Source organism: Centroberyx affinis, unplaced genomic scaffold, assembly GCF_046629955.1.
Source record: "Centroberyx affinis isolate AG114_WGS23_722 - 3 ecotype Tasmania unplaced genomic scaffold, CSIRO-AGI_Caff_v1 ptg000116l_1, whole genome shotgun sequence".
Lineage (NCBI taxonomy): Eukaryota > Metazoa > Chordata > Actinopteri > Beryciformes > Berycidae > Centroberyx > Centroberyx affinis.
In genome coordinates, this window is record NW_027278817.1 from 125,001 (window position 1) to 146,664 (window position 21,664).

General features: G+C 41.0%; 1 protein-coding gene across 1 annotated transcript in view; it reads left to right on the top strand.

The window, feature by feature from the left end:
- The window catches only part of LOC139650960 (vacuole membrane protein 1-like), a 59,226-nt gene that overhangs the window by 32,901 nt on the left and 4,661 nt on the right, over positions 1–21,664 (top strand). The window contains exons 8-10 of the mRNA XM_071527777.1: positions 3,455–3,535; positions 3,939–4,055; positions 8,024–8,085. Coding sequence (XP_071383878.1) covers positions 3,455–3,535; positions 3,939–4,055; positions 8,024–8,085 — 260 coding nt within the window. The remainder of the gene's footprint in view (positions 1–3,454; positions 3,536–3,938; positions 4,056–8,023; positions 8,086–21,664) is intronic.

Here is a 21,664-nt window from a genome sequence, read left to right on the forward strand (position 1 = left end):
CACACGCACTCACACACACACCACAAGGACACGAGGCTAGAATTAAACTAGCAGGCTTGTCCTGGGAGAAACCTTCGTGATTGGACGTCATTGGAGGGAGAAATTCAAATTGTGAACCAATCAGATTGAGGCCACCCTCACCCCCCCCACCTCCTTATTAGGCTACCTCCCATGTCTCTCAAATTTCCTGTCCACTGGGTTGCACCCCGTAAAAAATGTTGTCAGTACTGTACTGGTTTTGTTGACCATATTTGGTAGGATCATGTGTTTCCACCCCCCCACTCCCACACCTCACATTTTGATTTACCATTATGTTTCAGAAACAGAGGCCTTATACACAGCAATTTACAAAGAAAAGTCATTTTTCTTGGCTGTGCTTATGAGTCAAAATATGGTTTTTATTAGTTTCTTGCTGATTTGATATTGTTTTAGATGAAAACGATGTGCTTTCATGGGGCAAATCTGCTGCACATTCAGCAAACATCCATTTAGTGTATTTAGACTTACAACAATGATTGAATACAGATCGCTGACCACCGACAATTACAAATGAAGGGTTTCATTCCAAAACGTTATATATCCATTTCTGAAAACTCTTGCTACCTACCATTCATCAGGCAATATTTGAACAACATAAATGATTCTGAACTATGAGCTATTTTATAAGCAAATGTCGTAAGATGACTCCTAACTTAACTGTGCTAAACTTTCATGCCAGCAGTCAATATGGGAGAGTGGGTGTCATTTTAAAAAAATGTTGTGTATCTCATTTTGGAACGAAACTCTTCATATACTAATAATTGAGACCCATATTTTGAGTTGCCATTAAATCATATGAGGTTATGTGCATTAAAACTATTATGATGATAAATGTGAGATGAAGTGTAATCTAAAAGGTAGTGAAGGATGCTTTTTACTGCAGAGCATCTACTCTGTCTAGATCTATCTACATGTCTTGTTTCATATTGTCTATGTACACTGTCATATGTCGATATGTTACACCAGAAGATGATAAAATATAATTTTGGGCATTAGATTATCATATTTTTGAGAATATGTCTGTTACAAGGATGTACTGGATATTTATTTGTATAGAGATACCAAAGAGATATAATGGTTGCCTTATTAAAGCATCGCCTAAGTTGTATAAACACATGCTTCATCAAATATGAAGTATATTTAAGATAAATAAATTGAGAACTTCACAATTTACCAAAAAGAAGTGGTATTAACACAGTAACTTTATTAACTTTGGAAGGCAAGTGTATTCCTCTTGCTGTTCATGACACTTTCTGTAGAATAAAAATTAGGAATAGAGTAAAAATAATAATAAAAAAAATAATAAAATCCACTGTGCAGGGTTTTGGCTGTTAAGTCTGCATTATTTACTACCAATAGATCAGATTTTTTTTGGCATATTAAGGCATGCAAAAAAAACCAATGCAGTGAATGTTTTAGAAATACACTTACCTTGATTTTATTTTACCATTTTCATTTTTAGAGTTCTGATTTCCACCCAGTTGCACACAAAGTTAAAACAATTAATTTATTTTAAGAATGACAAAATATACATGGTATGGAAGTAATCATTTTATAATTTACCTAGATATTGAATGTATCATCCAAAAGGTATGAACCATCCAGCAGCAGATCAGTAGAATCAATCTCTATAGCATTCCCACTGAGTTCCCAGAACTAGTTTAAGTAAGACCCAAACAGATTAAGGCTCCTCTTCCCAGAAAAGGTATATTGGGGAAAAATCCATGTCATTGCTGTGAAAAGAGGCTTTTGTGGAGCTGTCAGGCCGGATAGGGCAAAGCAGCAGAATAAGTAAGAATTTGTGAGTCATTGGAATGACCAAAGTCTCTTGTTTTGTTCTCACATTCCCAATGACAAAGGAATTATGCACCAGAGGTAAGATACAGGCACACTAAAGCCACTTTATTAGTTTCAAAGAATGAAAAAGCATGTTTAGAAATTTGCCTTGAAATTATTTAGATTAGCTACATGTCAGGCGAATTAGTGTATTTTTGCAGTGAACTTGGAGAGATTTTTTTGCTGACAAGATGGTCATGGATTTGGAAAAGCACTTGCTTTAATTCTAAAACACACCTTTTTCATTCCATCAATTTAATAAATATTTTTTTTCCTTGAAGAAGTGGTTTATTAGCAGGTGATTTGATGGTCTGTGTGATAAATGCACAAACAGTCAGGCTTTTCCATACCAAATGTTCTTCATCTCACAGTATACAGAGACTTTACACTTTTATTGAGTTAAAATGGACCAAGTTGAATTAATAAAGTACAAATGCATAGATAATTGCATGCTAAAGTCTTGAAATTTTGCAGATTAAATTTAAAAGCACATACACTTGGATGGGTTTAGCGCAGATGTAGAGTTTTACTAAGTGAAAATCCCTCCAGTGCCCAATCCATAAAAATAAATATATTTTCAAATTGTAAACGGTTTGGACTGCTGTAATCCTAATTTCTGAGAGTCTAATTATTCAGTTTATCAGTGGGCATCTTACTAAATAATTGGTTAAAGCTGTGTTGAAATAGTTTTTGTTGAGGGCAAATTTAGGATGCTGAAAATACTCCTGTTGTGGCTGCTGCACCTTTGCACTCATTAAAAGATAGAGAGACTGTATAAACTGGTTATTGGCTCATTATTCGTTTCATTTGTGCAACAATGTATTTTTAGATATGAAATGGAAAGATTTAATGACAGCACACCTCCATTGTTTGATAAATGAACTTAAATATCAACAGTCAGAGATGATGGAGAAATCTTAAAAGCAGCTCTTGGAATACTAAATGTCAGCCTAAATTCCCTCATTCGTTTTTCATTTTAAATTTTAGTAGTAATAGGTCTCAAATCTTGCATCTTTTGTAGTCACTTCAGTGATAAAATTGCAGCAGGTTTTATGAATTGATTTCACACACCTCTCTGATATTTCCTCTGCCACAGAAATACTGAGAAAAATATATTTTTTTTAGGTTTAATTGACCCTTAGTTATTTATCAGTAGCTTTATTGTTTAATCTAATCAAAACAAATTCTCTCTGTCCATCTGATGTTTATCACAAACGAATTGTAAATAATTTATCATATGAAATGCCGGTCACCAGTAATCATTTTGAACAATTTGAATCTAAGGGCCAGTAGTAACAAATAATAGAATTATTATGAGTGATATTGTGATATATATCTGATATAAACGGTACAATAACCAATAAAAAGGTTATTGAACTGATTTTTATAACTTGTGCTGTGTAGTAAAATTATCAAATCAGTCACTGCAAGGTTTTAGAAGTGTCCTGAAAATAAAGGATGTTTAGTTAATTATGTAAAGTAAATTATGGAAGTACAGTGTGATCCATTTGAGCTAAACATCACTAAGTCTCTAATTAATAATTTGTTATATATTTTCCTTCTTTTTGCTCTTTTTCAGGACTTTGCCACCAGAGCAAAACTAGCAGTGCAGAAACTCATCCAGAGGGTCGGATTCTTTGGGATTTTAGCTTGTGCCTCTGTGAGTAAAATCACACATTAACTTTATTCTATAAAATCCACTTATGCTCCCTTACCAGGAGATATGAGTCATATCATTTTTGTCATATCATCCATCATATTATCATTCAAAGGAAATTACGATGCTGAATTTTAAAATATGTCAACAAAAATGAAACAATATGAAATGTGCATTTGATTGGTTTCAGATATTCTTGTGACACTATCAATATGAGTTAGATATCGCTATTACAATACAGATGTACTGTATATATATATATATATAAGGGATTTTTGCCAAAGCAAAAATGCTACATGGACTTTTATGTTGCATCACAGTGATATTGTCCTATATTTTTTTTCTTCTTGATCTGAATTTATACAGTCTAAAGTCTAAAGTCTAATCACCTGAAACCTTTTTCCAGATTCCCAATCCCCTGTTTGACCTGGCAGGAATAACATGTGGCCATTTTCTGGTTCCCTTCTGGACCTTTTTTGGTGCAACGCTCATCGGGAAAGCAGTCATCAAAATGCACATTCAGGTGAGTTTCATTTAAAGATTATATATTCATGTAAATAATGACAGGGTTTGTTTTAATATCTAACTGTTCATCAGAATGTCAGAGCAGTTGACATTGAGTACAGTAAAGCACAACTTCATAGTCTTTATTTTTACATCATCTTTTCTATTCCCTGGACTGTTTTTGCAGAAAAAGAGCAAAACTGTTATTTGCACAAGAGTTTGAGGGTTTGCACGTATCTTCCATATTGTTTTGAATGAGCAGCATGTTAGATAGTGAAGGAAACTCATGCACAGCATCTCCCTGTACTGTACTCAACTGGAACTAAGGAGGCCATTTTGTGCAGCCAAAGTAGAGGGAGTCAACCATTTTGTGAATGCAGCTGCAGCAGCTACAGTACAGTATACAGTACACTAGACTCCTAGGTAGACTACAGTAGATTTAATATTTAGGAAAAGCATAAATAAGGCACTGTAAAAAATAAATATGTGAATTTGAGATTGATGGAACTCAGCTTCGATCCCCATGATAGTTTCTGCACAGAGATACATTGTAACCCTAGAACAAGAAATTGCTTGAATCAACTTCACCACAACTTCTACTAATCCTAGAATATCCTCAATTTGTGTCCTGGAATCTGCAGTATGTCAGTGAGTAACGACATGGGACTGACTTATGGGAATTTGCCTATTGTAACAGTAAGATGAAGGGCTAAAAAAACAAACATTTTCCACTCTGCCTCACCCGTAGTCGTAGCTTTACCCAGAGAGCGTTGTCCTGCATTGACCAAAATAAAGAAAGGAAGGGGGTTAACTTAGTGAGTGTGAGTTGGAGCAGATAAACATTGTCTGTGGGAGGTGATGGAGGAAGGAGGGGGGTGAAGAGAGAGTGTAGCGTGGGTGGCACAGGACCAGATTACACCCAGGGGTCCCAGGGGGCCCCGCTAACAGAGGTGTGTCCCTCCCTGACAATACAACAGCCAGGGAAAGAAAGACTTCTGCACCCAGCTCTCCGGTGGGGCTGAGGGCCCCAATCCCTCCTAGCTGCTTTTGTATATTTTTCCTCAAGGCTAGGTCTGAATCTAATGCAGGACGTTCAAATGATTCAGGCCATCTTGCTGGTGTTCAGAGTTGTTTATTTACTGCGGTGTGTGAGGAGACAACAGGGAAGGGGAACATAATAGAATAAAGCACATTGGAGAACAGGTGACATTCTCTCCCTCATGGGCCGAGAGGGAACAAAAGGGGATTTCGAGGCTTGTGTGTGTTTCTGTGTGTGTGTGTGTGTGTGTGTGTGTGTGTGTAAGTGTGTGGGCGTAAGCAGCAGCCTCAATGCTTCAAAGCATGTTTTTGATCTGGGTTTGTACCTGCAGTTCAGGTGTGTTCACACCAGTCTCCAAGGAGAAGCTTTTTATTCTGCGCTGCTTCAGCCTATTATGCTCATTAAGCTTCACCTCTGAATGTGTGCTATTGACCGGTTAATATCACCTGCTTTGTGACGCACTGGTTCACTTGAAGATGATGGATGATTTTTGAATGGGTGTCATGGACAGACACATTTGGGCCCTGTTTTGTGATAGATAATTTTGTTGAGGACAGAAGAGATTTTATATGTGAGCAGCAGTGCAGTTTCATGGGGCAAAGGTGAAAATGAGATTTTTTGCTGGAGTGACATTTTCACCAAACGTGCTTCCTGGGGAAATGTTTTGTGTGGCAGAAGTTACAGTGTTGTCATTTCACCTACTGACATTTTAATCAGTATTTATGCAGTGCCAGTTCAGTGAAAACAACAGCGATTTACAGTGGGATGTCCTGACTTCCACATCCTTATGAATTCACTTCTTGGCCTTTAATTATAAAGGGTTTATTTCCGTAAACTATTGAGAACTAAGTCATGTGCTTCCCTTTGTGTGTGTGTGTGTGTGTGTGTGTGTGTGTGTGGTTGCGTGTGTGAGAAAATGGGTATGTCTGTGATGCAGCTCTTATCACGGCACTATCTACTAGCAAACTTGGCACAATCAGTTAACTGAAATGTGCGAGTCAAAACCATGTCACTGCCAGTTTCCGAGCAGACAGATTTAAAGCAGGTTAGTCAGCCTTCCTGTGTCGGCCATCTTGCCGGCCCCTCTCCCCATCTTGCCCAGCTGTCTGCTCTATGTGGGCTGAGAGACCAGCAGATCAGTAATGAGTGTATTCATAGGAGATGTGGGCATAATGCACAAAATCAGTATCCAAGTACACGTAACATTACATGGATAAAGTCTTGGTGAAGTAGAAGTAAGAAGTGAAGGGATGAGTAAAAAAACTAAATTGGTCAAAAACAACTCAAGTGCAAGTTACATCGTTTATTTATGTAGTAGTACACAGAATTTAATTGAAAACACAAAACCACAAAATATGTCATGAACATTGCTAATGCCTGTCTCAGCTGACACTTGAATTTGCATGCTGTATCACCCCGCAGTGTGTTAATACAACGCTCCTGTAGGTGATCAGACACACACTGAGCTAATATCCTCTGTATCATAGCATTGATTTGCCTATTGAACTATCTAATTCTCTGCGAGGCACAGACAGCCTACAATAGTAAATGTCAAGCTTTGTTGTTGTTGCAAATGCCAATTATAAGTTGAGTTATTTTTTTGGTGTGGCCAACTTATAACTGTGAGTCTTTGTCCTGATGTTAGTTCTGCCCAAATGATATTGGTATTCAGCCAGTTCAACCTATGAGGAAGTCCTCAGCCTTAACAACTGCACACAGTTGTTAACCTGTGACCTGGATAACACATCACACAACCTCACAAAGAACAATGGAGTGAAGCACTGATCATTTAGAGGAATTCAAATGTTCCTCTTTTTCCTTTATATACATACTGCATATCATTGAAGATGTTTAATGTAGTCATTGTTAATTAATTTAGATTTTTCTTGAGATGTTAAATTTAAAATGATTGAATTTTCCCAAATCCATACTCTTTACTAGACTAACTCCAGTCAGTTCATCACAACTGGTCTTGGTCCTGATTGCCGCTCCTCATTAAACAACTGATAACATCCTTCCAATCAGGCCAGTTTGCAGTATTTGAACTGGAAAGCCTCCAGATTTACCTCATTTGAATCAGAGGAGACGGTGTTGTCGACCAACCAGGGTCCAGTATTATGAAATTAATTCAATAAATACCCTTTTAACTAAACTACATATATTTGCAAAACATCATGAAGAATATTTTCTTATGCTGGGCTCTAGAATATTTGAAAACAAAATGATGAAAACTGAATAATATGGGACCATTAAAGCCTTCTAACGGCACGTTGAGGGCAGCCTACATTTTACTGGATCAAACAGTATTTTTTATATGTCAAAATGATACAGTAACCTCCAGCCACTCAGAAGTAAAGTAATAGCCCTTGAAAAATCTCCTCAATTAGCTGCCCCCCTCCGGGAAGACACGGGGCTGATTTGAGCCGGAATGGCTGCCAGTCGCCCGTCTGTCCCTTCTGGCCCAGTGAGTAAGCAGGAATCAGACTGGACAGGAGCCGGCTTCCAGCCCCCCTCTGAAGCAGTGACACATCTCCTTTGATCCCCCAAGCCCTCTATCCATCCATCCAGCCATCCTTTACACACACACATGTACACACACACACACACACACACACACACACACACCCTTCTGACGATAGCCACTGACCTATAGTGGACTGTGTTGGTGATGTGTCATGGAGCCCAGACTTTTTGTTCCAAGCCCTCCATGACAAAAGGGCCTCTTCATGGCTGCTTTTAGGCTAAAATTGCCAGTCAGGGTTTGGGCATATGGGTAGGGTGTGTGTGTGTGTATGTATGTGTGTGTGTGTGTGTGTGTGTGTGGTGTGGAGGGGGGCAAATGACTGATCAAACTATGATGCATGCATTGCCCTGCACTACACCCCAACAGTGACCTCATGGTTCAGTGGCTGATCCGCTCTCTCTCTGTGTGTGTCTTTGTCATACAGAAACTGTTTGTGATCGTCACCTTCAGCAGGCACATAGTGGAGCAGATGGTCTCCCTCATCGGGTGAGTAAGCCTCATCGGGTCTCTGTGCGTGCGTGCGTGTGTGTGTGTGTGTGTGTGTGTGTGTGTGTGTGCCTGTGTGTTTGCACTCACCAAAAGTACCCTGTGGGGTGTATGAACACATGAAAGGGTTAACTCAGAACTTGACGGTTGAGAGACCTTTTGGGTGGTAATGTGGCATTGAGGTAATTTATGTCCCTTTGTGGGAAAACCTTCCTCCTCCTCTGCCTCTCTCTATGACTCTGATGAAGGTCACACGGAGCGAGGGAGCGGCTTTGAATTAAACATGGTGGTTTTGGAGGATGACTGGTTGCGTTATCCTCTTTGAAATCCTTTTTTTTTTTTTTTTGCCAGACCTTGAAAACGGGGTGTTTCGTCACATTTTGTTCTCCTTTTGGCTCCTCAAGTCAGGTTTAATGGCCTACATGGTGATTAATGGCTTGGATTTTTCCACTGGAGGACTATGGGCACAGACATGTACAGGCTGCTTCACGGGACAAGATGAACTCTTGTCTATCACAGAAACCTTCCCTCTCCCCTCGCTTTATCTCTCCTGCCGTGCCACTGTCACCTTCTAGCCAATCGCTTATTAGCTACTCGATCTCATGAGGAGCGCCGGCCAAAAGAGAGAGCTGCTTCTGAGTAGTTAAAAGATGTCTTTATGAGTGGGTCGACATGATGTGGCCTTTTTCCATCCCATAAACTAAGGCCCCGCTCAGCCCCGCAAGTGTCAGACCGCTCTGGCAAGCTCGCTTACGCTTATTGGCCTGTATCCTCTGTTGGAGGGAAGAAAGAAGTATTTGAGTTTCCGGTGACAAGAGTTTCCGCGATGGGTATTGATTTGTGTGTCGGTGTTTGCAGTCCCGTCTGGAAAAACAGGCTGCAGCGGGCGTGCAGTACGTGACTCAGTAGCATCAGTGTAGCGCTGAATAAACTATTTGGTGTTACTTAATACTTCGGAGCAAGATGGGTTAAAAGTTGTTCACATGAAGCCACCAGACACCGTTTACTGGTTTTGAAGGTGCAGATGTTACCCAAAACCAGTGAGGCCTAACACATTTCAGTAAAAAGACAAAACAAAATGTAAAATTCCACACCCACACACACACACACACACCCTCTGGGCTGCTTGAGAATAATGGAATCAAGGTGACTGAGCCTCGGAGCTGGGCGTGGGTGCTGATGGGTGCTTTTGGGTGCTTTTTGGGTGCTGTTTGGTGCTGATGGGTGTCCTTATAGAGGTGCCAGGGATTGCAGCTGGAAACTGCCCCTGACACACCTGCTGCTGGTGGGAGCGTTGCTTATTGTGTACTGTACACACACACATGCGCCCACACACACACACACACACACGTTCACTTGCTGTGCTGAAATCGGGCGATGAGATTGCATCAGCTCTCTTCCTTGCCATGTTTTCTTTTTTCACGTTTCCTTTGTTTCTAAAACGAATTTTGGAAGGCTTTGGTCAGAGCTGGCTACCAAAAAAAGTTGCTCTTTCCTCTCCCATGTATTTTTTTTTTGAAAGACAGCACTCAAATCCAGTCTAAACACTGGCCACATTAAATGGGTTCAGGCAGGTTTCACACTCAAAAAGATCTGTGATCAATGAAGCCAATGAAGATCAAAGTGCAAGCTTTACAAATCATTACAGTTACATTTTATTCATTATATTCAAGCGTGTGTGTTTGTGTGTGTTTGTGTGTGTGTGTGTGTGTGTGTGTGTGTGTGTGTGTCAGGTTGTGAAAGCTCTGTACCCTCTGCCTGTCACTGTTCATTGAGCTGCAGACGCAAGGCGACAGATCATTGGTTATTGACAAGTTTCAGTGTGACTCACAGCCTGGTTGTTCTCGAAGGGAAGTTTCCCTCATTACAACCTGTCAACCGTCTGCTTCCTTCCTGACTGAGGCCCTTCCACCTTCACTGTCGATTCACTCTGTCTCTCTCGCTCTCTCTCCCTGTCTCTCCCTTTCACTCACAATCACACAATCACACACCTTATGAATGGACGACAGTCTTTAAAAAGTTAACCCCTTAAGCACAGACCACACGCACAATGTTAACCATGTAGTCACCTGAAAATAAATCTACACTCACTGACTCACGTACATCTCCCCCTACCCACTGCACACACCGCACACACACACGCACACCACACACACACACACACACACACACACACACACACACACTTGTCCTTTGCGTGCCCTCTCAATTTTTTTTTTTTTTCCAAATGTCAGTTATACTAATCAAACCTACAAGTTCTCTATGTGTCTCATTTGGCTTATCACACCTTCTCTAAAGATCGTCTCTAAAAAATTACTTCCTCTAAACTATTGTTAGCAATGAAATGTAACAGTATTCTGTGCTTTCTGGGAATCTTATCGAAGCGTGTAAAACCTTGACTTTGTTTGGAAGTGCAAAGGAAATTGCTTTACCCTTTACTCTTTTTTTTTTATTTGTAATTGGATTAGATTTTATATCAAGCTTTTTAAAACTAAATTTTAGTATCTCTTGGTGTTGCATAAACAGATTCTTAGAATAAATAATGTCTTTTCAGAATGGCTCAGTACAGTGTTTCAGTACACTACAAGATTTAGAGCCATGTCTGCAAGAAAGGTTTTATGATTCATTTAGAAAACTTGAACTCTTATATATATATATTTTTAAATAATGTATTTGCAATTTGGTGTTGGCTATCATATTTTATAACTTTTTAGCTATCAAAATGCCTTTGAGTAAATGAACAGCACATGGCAGGTGTTTTATAGTGGAGTGTTTTTGGATGGTTTTACCGGAAATTGCTGTTATGATAAAGCTCATTTTGAATTGAACTTTTTTCCTTTTGGATTTTGTAATGCTATGAATTGTGTTAAATGGGATTTTAATATTTAGATTGTGTTTGTTTTCATTTGGTTGGCTTTGGATTTAGTCTCTTATCCTGTGAAATGCGGGAATAGCCTTGTCTTTTGTTGGCGAATGAAGTGACCGTTGGACTTTGGTCCTGGTGATTTCATTCTCACATGACATAATACAATACTACACAATTCATTTCCTGCTCTTTGCTTGTCAGGTGAGCTAGTTGGCACATTAGTAGGACACAGAAGTCAGTATCTGGAACCTCTCAGAGGGCAGTGACTTGGCAGCACTGAGGAGCTGAACTGTTTGCAGCAGAAGAATATGAAATAGCAAACTATAAAATACTGAACCATTACAAAACGCTGAAACATCATCCAGTTATTGAACATGTAGAGGCTTATTCTTGATGTAACAAGGATTACAAGCTCATAAATTTATTAAACCACCCACACACACACACACACACACACACACACACACACACACACACAAGATACAGCCTTTCAATATGAGTCCCTCTGAACTTCTGCATAACAGAAGGATGCAAACCGTTGGCTCAAAACTTAAAGAGAGTGATTTTACCTGGTAAATCCCCCACTTTCAAGTACTAGCGTGACCTTTTATGAGATATTCTTGCAAAAAGCCAACCCGTAAGTTTCAATAATAGTGAAAATATCAGTGATAAGAACAACAACAAAAATAATCTGTCTGTCTGTCTGTCTGTGTGTGTGTGTGTGTGTGTGTGTATGCAGGTGCCTCTTGGCTATTTCTAAAGTTAGAGCTAATCAAGGTACAGAGATTAAAAAGAAACTTAAATACTCGCTACCAGATGCTGTAGTGTGATTGTCAGGAGGAAAATTCATAGTGTAGTGAGTAGTTTATGTTCAATTTGTTATCCTTTAATGTTGGGTTAATATTCCTGTAATGTCTTTCAGAACGGGCGATGAAGGATGATTTCCTCATTTACTCAACAGGGAGTCTCCCAAGATCTCCTAAGATTTCGTTAAAAAATGTGTATTGCAACACTGTGGCACTTTAAAAAATAGCTATGTGGTAATCACAGTTGTACATCATTATATGCTCATATTACCTCCGCCTCGGTGAACTGTACAAATGATCTTATTTCCAGATATGGGCATATTTGGGCATATTTCTGCTTCCTAGATAACGGCATGGATTAATACTAATCATATGAACTCTCACTGAAATTTCTCACTCATTCATCAGCAGTTTTATTCAGGGAATCAGTTTTTCTATGAATGATGAATGGAAAAAAAAACTGTTACCTAGATCCAGTCTCATAGGAGAGTTTGGGTCTTAGTCTTAAACGTCACAAGGCCCTAAAACTGTCAGCAGTCATTTTCATCACCTCTGTTAACAACAAACGACCGACTTGTTTTAATAGCTGGAAATAAAATGTAGAGAATAGGCAAACAATCTCTTTTGCATCCCGAGTACAACAAGGAGAACATGAGTGACTTCAAATTTCCATTATAAATTTACAACTCTCTCTCTCTCTGATGTTCCTCTGGAGAGCTAGACAAAAAAAATATATCAGGTTTGGTGGAAAAAGAAGTCATGTCCTTTGACAGCTGTTCAATCAACCGAAGTGTTCTTCCCTTTTTAACTGTTTTTGAAATTACAGTCTGTGAGGACAAAAAAAGATAGGGTGTGAGAAATTTTAAACTTGACGTAGAACCTCTGGGTATGTGTATTGTGAGAATAGATTCTTGTATTTCTGGCAATTTGGTTTCACTCCTGTTTTCCTAGGATTTAGAGCATTTAAGTTGAAATCTATAGCCTTCTGTCAGCAGTGCTGGGATATAAATGAAGATAGATTGGCTTTGAAGTGCCATAAAGCCACAATAAAACCCTCCACAGATGCCTTTTGGGCTGATAACAAATGCTGATAAGCAGGTCGGACGGAGTTGTGTGTCTGATCAGACTTGTTAGATTTCTTGCGTCCTGTGACTAATGTACAGATGTCTCCTCTTCATGAACGGTGATGCGTGTCCAGTCATTGTTTAGGTTAGAGGAAAATTCACCGTAGTCATATCCAGCAGCTCTTTGATCAAGATCTGAAGCAGTTATATGACAAGCCGTTTCATTGTCTTATTTAAGTCAGGGTTTTTAATTTGCTAGTTTTTTCTCCAGCCATACAAAAGCGTTACACAGGGGCCTTGAAAATCCTTGCAAGTTTGTGGATTTGGGAAAAATAAAATAAAGCCTTAAAGGTTTTTGAAAATTAACGGATAGCCTTGAAACTACTTGATTTTTTTATTAGAATATAGCACCCAAATTCACCATTAAGCCTCAGCTCTCTGGACGTCTCACTGTCTCAATCAACACTTCACATTCTGAGGAAAACCTTACAATGGAAATTAGACCTATGGATGTCTAATTTTTACTAGAGCTGCAACGATTAATCGATTAATCAATTAATCGATTAGTTGTCAACTATTAAATTAATCGCCAACTATTTTGATAATCGATGAATCGGTTTGAGTAATTTTTTAAGAAAAATAAGTCCAAATTCTCTGATTCCAGCTTCTTAAATGTGAATATTTTCTGGTTTCTTTACTCCTCTATGACAGTAAACTGAATATCTTTGGGTTGTGGACAAAACAAGACATTTGAGGACGTCATCTTGGGCTTTGGGAAACACTGATCGACATTTTTCACCATTTTCGGACATTTTATAGACCAAACAACTAATCGATTAATCGGTTAGTTGCAGCCCTAATGTTTTACCAGTGTCCTGTCTTACCCCAAAACATGCCAATTTTGAATATTTGAATTTCATCAAACAACCCCTTGAAAGTCATTGAATATTCCTTTCCATTCGATGTCTAACTGGGTGTGGGAACCCTAGTTACACTTCGGAGAATGTGCCAGGCTCGACTGCTACTGTGATACCTGCAGGGCAAGCAGACTCATCTCTCACTCTCACTCTCACTCTCTCACACATACGCATACACTCAGGCTTTTCCCGGGCGAAGCTGTCATAAACTGACGTCATCCGGGATTGAGTGTGCCCGATCCTCCCTGTCCTCCTCTGCTCTTATCTCGGTCGGGGCTTCGTCAGTCAGTGAAGGTGATGATATACAGCAGGAAGAGCCCCGAACACACATCGCATGCAGTAATGGAACAGAGAGCTTTCCTGTGTTCATCATGCTGTCTGGGCCTAGATAGGATATAAATTCCTCCTCACACAGATACCCCCCCCCCCCCCCCCCCCTCCTCTCATCCTCCTTTGATCTGTTGCGTGCGGCTGTGTTTAGGCTGAGTTTTGTTGGCTTGGCCTGGTTTACACCACATATTCAGCAGCCAGATGAGATGATAAGTGAGAACATAAAAAAACAAAACAAAACAAATGGTTTCCCCCATGATGGGAACAGCGCTGGCGATGATGAGGCCGGTTGCGTTGCCGGGGTGTCGAGGTGCTGATTCACTGTCTGCAGGACTCCGGTGTGTCTGCACCTTGTCAGCGGTGGATGTGGTGGGGATCGGGGTTAGTTCCTATCTGGGAGAGCTTGAGAAATCAGTTGAGAGCTGTGTATGTGCGTGAGAGAGTGTGGAAAAAGAGACAAAGTGAGAGAGAGACAGGGAAAATGAATGCATTGAAGGCCCCCCTCCCCTCCTGTTACAGTTTCATCTCATTGTATCTTCCCTTCTGGCTTCACACCAGTATTTTAAATGACTGCACTCAGTAATCCATCATCTTGATTGAGGCCCATCAAATCAGCCTCTCTTCCTGTCTTGTATTGTGCTTGAGAAATCCCTCAGACTGATGTGTCAAGGGAGGGGCCGGCACTGTTAGGCTCTTGGGAGAAAGCCATTGAGATGCAGAGAGGAAGAGTTGAGCCCCGAAAAGGTAAACCAGTAGCAACTGTTGTATCGGGGGGTACAGGGCCCGGGGGGGGGTCCACCCTGCACCTCTCCATGAGAATGCACCCATTTCCATGTGAGTCCATCTCCCAGGCAGGAGTCCATTACCAGCACAGCATGATGGCTGTTCCTGAGGATCACAGCAGGCAGCCCGGCTCAGAGGGAGGCCAGGGGAGAGCTGCAGGTCAGAGCAGGGCAACATGGGCCTGTATGAGCCGCTCACTGGATCATACTGGAACTCACCACATCTCACTGGAGTTAGCGGGGACAAGTCTGTCACTGCTAGTTTCCACTGAATTTTGAGCACCCTGCGCCTGACTCATATAGAAACTAGTTTTGTTTCATACTGAATGTGGGGCTGTCTGGGTTGAAGGTGACTTGGTGGCCCGATGTTACTTCTTGAAATCAAATCCAAGCAAGGAGGGATTTTTATGTCCTCTCTGTCACCGCTTAACTTCAGACTGTGTTAAAAGGAATGTGCCAACTTGGAGCAAACAAGCTTTGATCAACGAATGTCTCTTTGTCTAAATAAGCGGGACAAATATAATGATTAGTGTTTAATCCCATATTCCATATATCTACTGTAGAAAAATGTTGCCTTCCTAAATTTCCTCAATCAATATTTCAAAAATGCAGATGATTCTATCCTCAAAAACATACCCATTTTGTAAGTAAAGGTCTTAAGATGCTTCCTAACTTTAATAGTTACCCATAATGGACTTAACTTTAATACCAGCAATCATTTTGTTGGAGTAGGTGTCAGTGTTTTCAAATGGTGGATATCTCATTTTGGAATGAAGCTATATACTGTATATGCCTGTGTTAAATATTTATGAAGTGTACTGCAGTGCATGCTGAAGCACAGTGTGTATGCTTACCAGCCAGTACAAGCTTACTTAATGTCATCTCACAAGTGTCAGCATAATGCACTGTAGCAGACTAAATACTGAGCATACCAGAGTGAAACCGCTACCAATCTTCTTGTTGCACAATGGTAAATTGATTGAGGAGGTTTTTTGTTTTTTTTGTCGATATATTCCTTTAACCATTTCCACCGGGACGACCTCGCTGCTCCTATAAATAGCCCCCTTTGAGCCATATGAGCGAATTCTTCCCATTAACCCAATCTGCGGAAAAGGGAGTATTTTTGATTCTATTAGTCACAGGGAGCTCTGGTCACCTGAGAAGCCCTCCGACAAAGATGGCATTGATCAGGCCTTTCCCCCGGCGTGCCCCGCTCTCCACCGGGCCGAACGCAGTCAGACGCCTCATTTAGGACGACGGGATCAGAGGGGAGCGGGGCAGGACAGGGGGAGTGAGGGATGGAGTGGCAGATCGCGGCCGACTCCCTTTTTATACGCCGTCGTTAAGTTTAATGTGCGGCCCGGCGGGGCGGCCCGTTTTCTCATCTCTCCCGCTCCCATTCTGATTACCTTGGCCCCCGAGCACTGACAGAAATATAGGGGCAGTAACAGTCAGAGAGAGGTTTGTCCCCAAGCCAAAAGGTCTTACCACAGCCATTTAGAATAATATTCAATCGCTCAAGATGACTTATTGTCCAGATCGTATACTGTAGGCCTACTTCTGCGGTTAATAGCACACTGAGGGACTCTGAAGGGGTACACAGCGATCTGAATGTAATTATAGCTTTGATGAGTAAGTGTGTATATTTGTGTGTGTGTGAGAGAGAGAGAGAGGCAGAGAGAGAGGTCAGATGCGTCATATTATGTGCCTCTCGGGTTCAGTGTGAATCCCAGGACTTCCTGCTTTATTCATCCCTGATTCATTTGTTTTGGTCTCCAGTCTCACACTCTGTGCCATACTATACATGCTGCTCGCTCATCAAATCACTCCACCACGAGCTCGGGCCAAGGTTATGAAGTTACTAATGTATTTATTCATCGAGATGGCAACCGACTTGTATGTATTGTATGTTTTTTTAGGAAACAGTATGCCATTGATTCATTTCTAGCGGGGCTCATTTGTCAGGGGAGCACCATGTGACCTCCAGCTTTTAATCAGCATCGTCCACTGGAGTGTATTGTTTGGTAAATCCCATCATCGTCGTTGTAATGTATGATGTGCTGCTTTCAACAGTTGTCAAGAGTGTGTGTTTGTGTATGTGTGTGTGTGTTGCCAGAGGAGTCAACCCAGACAGGTCCTGACTCAGACGCCGGCCCTTCCCACAACACCGGGCAGCCGTCCGAACAACCCCCCCCCCCCACTCCCCTTCCCACCGCCACACCTCAGCCAAAACAGACCCATTGTCCCCCATCAGGCCAATTCACAACAATGACAAGTGATGGAGAGGGAGGAGAGAGAGTAATGAGCATCATTCATGATTCTTACCATAAATGCGCTCAGCATTGTCCTTTGTAGATAATATGTGTTAGGCCTCGGCCTGAAATCCACCATAAACCATAAATCCTAATTACGAGGAGGCCATGTTTTATTTGTTTTTTTCCAGACACATAAATCATAAATATTTCATTTGCTTAAAACTCAAAGATTCACCGCTGTGAACAGAATTTATTATTGTATTGCAAATCTTATGACTAGGCTGCAGTGGGATCCTTAATCACATTCACAGTCAGTATAATTTTTTTTTATTGGGAGATAATGTAGTATTTAGTTATTTGCAGTAATTCTAGCATTCTTGTTTGCGACACTTGCAGCGAGCTCAGTTGCAGCTTGATGTGCGAACATCAAGGGGATGTAAAGAACTTTCACTTGTCTGTTAGCTGCATCCTAACCACAATCTGTACATCGTGCAAACTGAATTGCAAGCCTATAGCTAGGACTGATCACAAGGTGGATAAAGTAACAATCACAACTTTTGACTATTTTGCTATTTTGCTTCTGTTATTCACAAAATTACTCAGAAAAAAATGCATGAATTGACCTCACTGGCCATATGTATGCAGAATTTCTCCTTTGTTGTTTTGTAGAGAAGTCACCTATACGGCAGCATAAGTAGAACACAGTGTTTTTTGTAGCGGAAGACAAACGGCATGTTGTGGTTTTTGACGGGTACGTAGTAACCTATGTGGTTGTCAGAGCAACCAGTCAGCGCATATATGAACCACACACACTCCATACAGTTGCAGAGTGTACTGTACTGTACTGAACCCTACAAATACCCTACAAATAGACCTTCACACAGACTCGGGTTCTTATTTATGCCATAAACTCTTCAGTCACGTTATCCATGCGACATGTCTTATATGTTTTCTGTATATTTTGTCTGTTGTGAGCTTGTGTTTTTGGACTAATAAAGTTTACATTGAAGTAGAAATAGACGCGGTATGTTATGGCCAGGGTCAGTAGTTATTGAGCTAGATGTCGTCCCATAGGAAACAATGTTACCATAGATTCCATATGGCTGCCTTTCCTCCCTGCATGACATCACAGAATGGATGGAGATTCCCCGGATAGCCAGCAGCACCCTACCCCTCTTCTTCTTCTTCTTCTTCTTCCTCCTCTATTTCCAGCCTGCCTGTCACTCTGGCTCTACTATAAGTAGCAGCATGGCTTGTCTGGATCTGTCGCCACATCTGACTCACTGACCCACCCCTTCTCACCATGTAAAGGTCCAGGCCCGCTCACCCAGTGACCCAGCAGCCCCACACCTCCACACCCAGGCCGAGAGGGTCCGTGTGGGCATGCAGGCCAGGCCTAGACCTGGGTGGGGGGTGGTTGGGGTGGGGTTGGAGGGTCGGGCGGGGGCTGTTTTATGTGGCCGTCTGGGAAGTGAGAGGAATAATAGACTGCTATAATTGGTGCCCCTGATTTCCTGGCAGCACTGCAGGCACCCAAGAGGATAGCATGTGTCCGAGCTCGTGTGTGGGAGTGTGTGTGTGTTTGTGTGTGTGTGCGCAGGCTGACACAGATGGCTGTGGAGCAGGGATGTGATAAACACCCTGGGCAGGGGGATCTCCGTCCAGGAGTGGGCTCCATGCTTTAGTGGTGAAGTCATTGGGAAAGAGTCCGGTTCAACTGGAGGAGGAACACACACACACACACACACACACACACACACAGATATTACCTTTCTACATGGCTTTGCACGTGAATGAGAATTTTCCTCACTGCTAAATTCACACAGGGGCTGTTTGCAGCTCACACTGGCTTCTTCCCATTATTCCATTATTCCATTATTCCAGCAGTAAATAAAGTGAACATCGTAGCAATTTGTTTTTTATCAAGCCAGGAGTTGATTATAAGAAATGAGTGGGACCATCAATGTTTTGCACATGGATGGCATAGAGGTCAGTGTTCCAGTACCTCAGGTCAGAGCACTGCCTAACCCCAGTGTGTGTGTGTGTGTGTGGGTTGCAGTGTCAGTGCTGTTATGTTAGGTGTGAACTGTGGCCCTGTGGAGCATTGGGTAACACTAGCGATTGCTTAAGCCAGTTGTTGTGATGATGTCGTAACCAGTTGGACCTGGCCGGGGTTTGGCTGTCATGTGAGCCCTTGTTCTCTATCATCTCCTGCCCAGGTCGTCAAGGCGTGTGTGTGTGTGCGTGCGCTCGTGTGTGTGTTTGTGTTTGTATTTGTGATTTCATGTGCCTCAGTGCGCATTAGCATAAAGCACGTGAAAGTGTGCATTCTGTGTGTGTGTGTGTTAGAGTGCAGTCGGAGGTGGCAGGGTGAGCTGCGGCCGGCAGCCTTCAGAAGGGGCAGACAGGTCAAAGGTCGCCTCTGACTCAAGGCTTGTGGAATTCAGGCTTCACCAAACGAACACAGGACGCCTAAACGCGCTCCATACTGTGTGAACAGCAGCAGGAAATGATAGCCCATTAAAAAATGAGACAGTGAGATGGCGCTCACAAATTAACCCTTTCATTCATGCGCCGCTCCCAGCAATGAGAAGGCTACTTGGTGCAGGAAACAGAGACGTGGGGTTTCCCCTCCATATCTCCTTGTCTGGCTGTAGCAGATCTCCTCATGTCTTTCCTGGTTTCTTATCAACTTAGCCTATTTTCCTGGTTAATGGGCAGCCATTAGTGCACCATTTCAGACAATGGCAGGCGCAGCTTGTTCCGTGGAGATGCCATATCCTGGTTGGTTGCAAAATTTAACCAAGACATCTTTGTTCTTCCCAAACAATGTCTGTCTGCTACCTCTAGGTGTGGAGATTCCCGTAAAGTCCTTGATTGGCATGCAGGGAATATTTTCATACTTTATGCTTCATCCTTAGGAAGCTCAGTGAGGATTTGACTGTCAGTTTGTGGTGCGATCAAATCTTTTGTGGATGGGGAGATGTAAAAATATCTGCATCCTCAATATTTAGCATTATTTTGTTATGTGGACATAAAACATGAGTGTGTGTGTGGGTGTGTGTGTGTGTGTGTGTGCGTGTGTGTGTGTGTGTATGTGTATGTTGATAATAATAATAATATGATGATGATACTGAGCTAATACCAAGTCAGGTCTCCTCATTACCTCAGAATAGAATCTCATACTGAAATACAGTGCCTCACTGGTTTGATGCACCTAAATTTTCCTTACATGCAAAATTAGTGTATAGTCCACTAAAGGGCAATCCCCTGCAATTTCACTACTCAAATATATGCAAATAGTTAAACAGTTTTCTTTGAGAAATCTGTGATGTTGCACATGTACTCATTCCATTCCATCGAGAATGAATTGGAAAAATGGAAAAAGTGACTGGTACCTACGATCGTAAGATAGCGTTGGTCCTGTGGTTTCTACTGTAGCTTTGGGAAAGAGTTGTTCATGTTCAAAAATATTGATTAAACTGTCCTAGGCTAAAAGAAGCATATTTTCTTGAATGAAGTGGTATTCTCCTTTTAGAAAAAAGCAATTTTGCATGCTTGGATGGCACAGAAGTTGAACAAAGACAGTAAGTGTGTATGGACAGTACATGTCAACTCATTGTCTGCTTTCTGTATTTTATCTGAGCAACTTTGAACTTTTATCTTTATCCCCAAGGAATCCAACACAGTTTTCTGCCTGTACCAACAAATAATAAAACTCCATAGCTGTTTGAGTTGCAGAGCTGCTGTTTAAACTTGCCACATATAGCCAATAATGTTACAGACTTTCTCTTGATTTTGCATGTTGCTTTTGTTTAAAAAGCCTTTGCTTGAATTTTGTTAATGTCTAACACTTTAGTTTTTACGAGATTGTTAATTACATCTGATAAATGAATCAATTACAGTGGAATTGCTGCATCTAATATAGCTTCCAGAGACTTAATTTTTGGCTCATCTATTTAATTTTATTGAATGAAATGCATTTGATTATTAGTGACTGAATGGAAATGTGTCAGCTGATAGAGCTGAGATCATTTGCTCTAAATATCTAGGAGCCTGTGTGTCACCTACGACTGCCACTAATAAATTAATTATCACGCACTGAGGCTATGTTTAAGAATATTCACAGCTATACAAATATAATGCTGTACTGATATAACGTGGATAATTAGTCATATATACTGAGAACAGGCATAATTTTTATAACCCAGGCAAGTGAAGCCCTTTTATGCTTTTTTGCACAACTTCTGGAAGTAATTTAATCACTTGGAGAACAACAGTTATAAAGTTTGATAGGATCCACACATGCATGATTTTTATGACTGAAAAACCACCTACATTTTAAGACTCCTACGTTTTATTTGTTATTATTAGTATTTTTTTTTTAACTATCCCATTTTCTTATTTTTAAAAGAAGAATGTGAGAAGAACTGCATTTTATATAGATCTGTTCAGGGTAATTAACTTGCAAGGTTTTTGTAATTCATGATAGATTTATTATGTACATTTGTGTTTTTTGAATGCAAACCCACAAAAAAAGGAGAATTATCTTATGAAAT